At 42.4% G+C, this 6,431-nt stretch overlaps 1 protein-coding gene across 1 annotated transcript; it reads left to right on the plus strand.

The window, feature by feature from the left end:
- The first annotated feature begins 5,430 nt into the window (after positions 1-5,430).
- Positions 5,431-5,817, plus strand: LOC109236581 (probable pectinesterase/pectinesterase inhibitor 17). Its single transcript, XM_019402775.1, has one exon. The coding sequence runs from the start codon at positions 5,431-5,433 to the stop codon at positions 5,815-5,817; it is 387 nt and encodes a 128-aa protein (XP_019258320.1).
- Positions 5,818-6,431: the final 614 nt, after the last annotated feature.

Genomic DNA, 6,431 nt, shown 5'->3' on the forward strand with positions numbered 1-6,431 from the left:
GGACGAACAGTCCGAGCGTACTATTCAGATTTTGGAGGATATGCTCCGAGCTTATGTTATTGACTTTGGAGGCTCGTGGGATCATTTCTTGCCTATAGCGGAGTTTACCTACAACAACAATTACCAGTCGAGCATCTAGATGGCTCCCTATGAGGCTTTATATGGTAGGCGGTGTCGGTCACCGGTTAGGTGGCTTGAGCCGGGAGAGGCTCGGTTGTTGGGTACGGATCTAGTACAGGATGCCTTGGACAAGGTCAAGATCATTCAGGATAGGCTTCTTACAGCGCAGTTCAGGAAAAAGAGTTATGCCGACTCATAAGGTTCGTGATGTGGTATTCATGGTCGGCGAGCGGGTGTTGCTTCGGGTGTCATCTACGAAGGGCGTGATGAGATTTGGAAAAAAGGGCAAGCTAACCCCTAGATTCATTGGTCCTTTTGAGATTCTTGATCGAGTGGGAGAGGTAGCTTACAGACTTACGTTGCCGCCAAGTTTATCATCCGTGCATCCAATGTTTCATGTGTCCATGCTTCGGAAGTATCACGGCGATCCATCCCACGTGTTAGACTTCAGCACTGTCCAGTTGGACAAGGACTTGTCCTATGAGGAGGAGCCGGTAGCTATTCTAGACCGGCAGGTTCGTCAATTGAGATCGAAGAGTTTCCCTTCTGTTTGTGTTCAGTGGAGAGGTCAGCCTGTTGAGGCAACGACCTGGGAGTCCGAGTCCGATATGCGGAGCCGATATCCCTATCTTTTCTCCAACTCAAGTACTTTTCTTATGTCCGTTAGAGGACGAACGGTTGTTTTAGAGGTGGAGAATTTGATGACCCAAAAGGTGGGTCATCACTCTTTTTGAAAGTGAATACTGTGTTCCGAGGCCTTAAAAGCCTCCTTTTATCTCACCTCTATTTGCATGCGCAGTCCGGGCGTATATTCGGAACGCTATTATGTGAAAATCTGACAAAAATACTAATTTGGCCTCTAAATTGAATTTAAGTTGACTTCGGTCAATATTTTGGGTAAACGGACCCGGACCCGTGATTTGACGATCCCGGAGGTCCGTAGGAAAATATGGGATTTGGGCGTATGCCCGGAATTGAATTTCGAAGTCCCAAGCCCGAGAAATAAATATTTGAAGAAAATTGTTTAACTAAAATTATAAGAGTTCTTGGAAATTTAAATATGTTTGAATTTGATAGTATCGGGCCCGTCTTTTGGTTCCGGAGCCCAGTATAGTTCTTATATGTAATTAAGTTAAGCCTGTAAAATTTGGTAAGAAACGGACTTGATATGACGTGAATCGGACCCTCAGATGTTAAAAATTGAACTTAAGAGTTCTTGAGATTTTTCTTAGATTTTGATGCTAAATTCGTTGTTAAAGATGTTAATTTGGCGATTTGATCGCACGAGTAAGTCCATATGATGTTTTTAAGTTAGTATGCATGTTTGGTTTGGAGCCTCGAGGGCTCGGGTGAGTCTTGGATAGGTCACGGAGTGAAATTTGAATTTAGGAGCAGCAATTGATGCATTGCAGGTCTGCAGGCTTCGGATTTGCGAAGCCTGACTCGCAAATGCGAGCTCGCATTTACGACTAGTCATCGCATTTGCGATGACTGGCTAGGGGGGTGACATTCGCATTTGCGAGGCTGAATGTCGCAAATGCAACCATAGCAGGTACCGCAATTGCGAACAGCTGTTCGCATTCGCAAAGAAAGCAGGGCAGGCCTAGCTTCGCAATTGCGAAGCCTGAGCCGCAATTGCGAGTTCGCATTTGCGAACATGACATCGCAAATGCAATATCTGTGCCTGTGTAAAATAAAATTTAGACGAAGGGTGATGCCGTGCGTTATATTTGTGAGTAAGTGTTAATGCACGAAGGGTGATGTTGTGCCGATATTGTGATTATTAAAGCACGAAGGGTGATGTCGTGTAACGGCCCGACTGGTTGTTTTTCTTTTTAGAACCCCGTCCCCGTAAATAAAACTTCCCGCGCTTGCCTTAACTAATTTACGACCTGCGGGGACGGTTGGTTCGGGATTTGGAAGAATTTGGGTTGAAATATGCTCATTTGACTCCTTAAGATTTTCTTAAAAGGCTAAGTTTGACTTTGGTCAATATTTTTAGAAAACGGATCCGGATTTGTGTTTTGCCGGTTCCGAAGGGTCCGTAGGAGAATATGGACCTGGGCGTATGTCCGGAATCGAATTCCGAGGTCCCTAGCCCAAGTAATGAATTTTTATTAGAAATTGTTAAACTAAAATTCTAAGGATTTAAAGAAACTAAATAATGATTGATCACGTTCGTATCGGGCTCGTAGGTTGGTTCCGCAGCCCAGTACAGGTCCAATATAACATTTAAGACATGCCCGCAAAATTTGGTGTCAATCTGAGTAGTATAAGTACGCTTCGGCACGTTAGAAGTGAATTTAAGAACTTGAAGTTCATAAGTTTGACTCAATTGGTTTTAGGGGGTGATTCGTAGATTTAGTGTTGTTTAGGGTGTTCTGAAGGTTCGAGCGGGTCCGTTTCATGATTTCAGACTTGTCGGTATGTTCGGGCGGGGCCCGGGAGCCCCGAGCGTCAATCAGACGAGGCTCGAGTGAAGTTGGAAAAGTTTAGAAGAGCTGAAGCATCTAGTTTCTGTCATAACCGCACCTGCGGTTAGTCAGCCGCAGGTGCGAGACCGTAGAAGCGGTCGTCCTCTCGCAGATGCGGCCAAGGCAGTCCAGGCCAAAAACTGTAGAAACGGCTCCTAAGCCGCAGAAGCGGCTGCGCAGAAGCGGCTTCAAGACCGCAGAAGCGGTCCCAGCCCGCTTGGCCAATTCAGCAGATGCGGCCTCTTCCTCGCAGAAGCGGCACCGCAGATGTGGTCCCTTCACCGCAGATGCGGAAATCACTAAAGCGGTGAGCTGCATTTATTGCGGGCTCTAAGTCATTTTGGCCATTTTTCACTCATCCATTGGGCGATTTTGGAGCTCTTGAGAGAGTACCTTCACCTAGCATCTTGAAGTAAGTTTATCCTATCTGTTTCTAATTTAGTACTCGAGTCTTGGGTAGATTAACACACAAAGATTAAGGTAAAATCATGGGGTTAGAGCAAAACCTAGGGTTTTGACAAAAGTTAGATTTGACTATAAAATTTGTTATGAAATGAATTAGAAATCATATATTATTGATCCTTGGGTTATGAAGAACAACTTTCTTCAAAAAACTTCGAAATCCGGGCACGTGGGCTCGGGGTCGGATTTTAGGAAACTTGTATCTTAGGTTGGGAAATTGCTTTAATAGTTAGAATGTGATCTTGTGAGCTTGTATTGACTAATTCCTACCCCATTTAACTAGTTGTGGACCGCTCGGCTCCAAATTGAGAGTTCGGGCTCGTTCTTGGTATTGGAAGTGCACTTTGGAGCGAGGTGAGTCTCCTATCTAACCTTGTAAGAGGGAATTGTCCCCATAGGTGATGTAATCTAATAATTTGCCATTAAATGCGGGGGCTACGTACGCACTAGGTGACGAGAGTCCGTGCGTAGCTACTATTATGCCAAGTCCGGGTATTTTAGGACCCAAAAGCATACTTCATGTGATACTCTTGCAACTCTATGTTTAATTTGGATTGTTTAAATCATAGAGATTATGATAAGTGAGACTAGTTAAGAGGAACATTTTCTTAGTTGGCCTTTTTCAAAGAGAAGTTGATAATTTAGTGAGTAATTGCTCCCCAATTATATGTTCTCGTCTGCTTGTTGCTGTGTTTAATTATATTTGACCGCGTCGCATGGTTGATTCGCGAGCGGGGTAATAGATGCATCTATGGTTCGTGCCGTTCGACCCTCGGTAGTGCACAATTTACTTTTATGTTGGATCGGGCCGTTCGACCTGGGCACTACTTGCGCATGTTTTACTCAGTATTTTTCTATGAATTGAGTTTTATTATTTGTTCTGGAATGGAAGTTGCCAGCTGTGACATTTTCTAGGAGATGACCTGTTTGTTCTTGTTGTACACTGCTAATTATTTGTTTTATCCATGCTCAGTATAATTCATCTCTCATATTATTCAACTCTAGTATGTGTCAAGTCAACTTCTCGTCTCTACTTCTTCGAGATTAGGCAGGATACTTACTGGGTACATGTTGTTTATGTACTCATACTACACTTCTGTACTTAATTGTACAGGATCTAAGGCGGGTACATCTGGCTATCAGTTTGGTGCGCATCCTTGAGCATATTTCGAGACTTCTACGGTGAGCTGCCCCTTCCTGTGCCGTTCAGCAGCTTGATGGAGTCTCTCTGTATTTATTTTTGCTGTCTATTCTATTTTGGACAATAGGATGGATTTATTCTTTTGTATATTCTACTAGTTGCCCACAACTTGTGACACCAGGTCTTGGCACACACGTTAGTAGACTATTCTTTAGGGAATTGTATAATTATTTTTGGTACCTCACCGGTTATCACTTGTTTTAACTTTAACTTAAGGAATTACTGTAATTATGTTGGTAAAAGTAAAATGAGAACTTGTTTATATTTCCGCGATGGCTTGCCCGACAATGGCGTTGGGCGCCATCATGACCTATAATGGAAATGGGTCATGACATGTCGTGCCGCACGATGTACAATGTCGTGCCTTGATATGAGTGATAATGCACGAAGGATAATTTCGTGCCATGATTATGTGAGGTAAAAGAACGACGGGTGATGTCGTGCACTTGTATTGTTCTCCTTATTCTTGCCTATAGTTGAATTTTTGGTGTTCTTTATGCTTCTTTGCTGAAATTCTGTTAGTATTTGTTATCCCCCCGCAGCATGTTCCCCCTTCCCAACTTTAACTGTTAGTTCTGCTGTTATTACTTGCTGTATACGATATAACTGCACAGGTTTATTTGGTAGTCTTGTCCTAGCCTCGTCACTACTTCACCGAGGTTAGGCTCGACACTTACCAGCACATGGGGTCGGTTGTGTTGATACTACACTCTTCACTCTTTTGTGCAGATCCCGGTACTGGAGCATACGGACCTTAGCTAGGAGTTGCTGCCTTCAGTCCATCGGAGACCCGAGGTAGTCCTGCAGGCGTCCGCAGGCCTTGGCGTCCCCTTCTATCATTGCCTTTCTATTTTTACTTATTCACAGACAAACTCGTGTATTTCTATTCAGACCTTATTTGTAGTATTCGTAGATTGTCCGTGACATTGTAACACCAAATTCTGGGTAGAGCTATATTTAGACTTCCGCAATTTGTATTAAGTTAAATTATCAGATTTCGTCTTCCGCATTGCTTTTATTATTATTATTTCGCTGTCATTTATTTGTTAACTCGTAACTGCTTATGGATAATGTAAAAAGATAATAATATGTGAATGTGTCGGCTTCCCTAGCTTTCACGAGTAGGCGCCATCACGATTCCCGAAGGTGGAAAATTCGGATCGTGACACCATAATGGAACAACAGAAAAATGGTGAGAAAGAAGCATCAGGACTCGTGTTGCAAAATTGCACGTTAAAATTAGCAACTCTGGATGCGGGTAATGTAACTATGCATTTAGGGAGACTATGGGGTAACTTTTCAAGTACTGTGATCATGCGGAGTTACATAGACCAATTGATAAATCCAAAAGGCTGGATAGAGTTTCAGGGAGAGCCCCTAGTTCGCCCATTCTATATGGAATTCAAAAATAGAGGACCTGGTGCAAACATAACGGGACGTGTGACGTGGGCGCGTGTCACTAATGATCCTAATGACGCATCAAGTTTCACTGTCAGGAATTTTATCCAGGGTGATAAATGGATACCCTCCACAGTCCCACATTACTCAGGTTTCCTATGAATGCAAATGATACTGTAATCCACGATTTCTGCTAGTTATAGCAGTATAATATTTGTTAGTAGTACCAATAGGGCTTGCAATTTTTTCTCTCAGCAAAATAAGTAGTAAAATGTTAAGGTTTTCATATCGTTCTCACCACATAAAATGACACTGATTGTAGAATTTGTGTCTCCCCATTGTCTTTGTGATTTTAATTTCCTTTCTTTTTCTTACTAATTGGAACTTTTTAAAGACATTTGTTATTTTCCTTTGCGATTGGAATAGTGTCTTTGTAACACATGAACTGAAAATATATATATCAGGCACCTACAATCTTAATTTTAAATCTCTGATGAGGTAGCAGCAGAGGCGGACCTATGATTTGAAGGTAACGGGGCACAACTATTTTTAATATAAACATATTTTTGTTTTAATCATTTGATATTCAGTATCCACAGGACTGACTAATTCCGATTAGCACGGTATAGGGATCATTAACGGGAAACGCTCCTTACTAGGAATTTCTTCATTCTTAAGGGTTTAACATAGACATGCCAATTACGAACTACAAAATTTGGTGTGCAACCCTTGGAAAACTTAATTGTTGTGACAATTTATGAGCAAAGCATAAGCTT

The sequence above is a fragment of the Nicotiana attenuata genome, unplaced genomic scaffold, assembly GCF_001879085.1.
Source record: "Nicotiana attenuata strain UT unplaced genomic scaffold, NIATTr2, whole genome shotgun sequence".
Lineage (NCBI taxonomy): Eukaryota > Viridiplantae > Streptophyta > Magnoliopsida > Solanales > Solanaceae > Nicotiana > Nicotiana attenuata.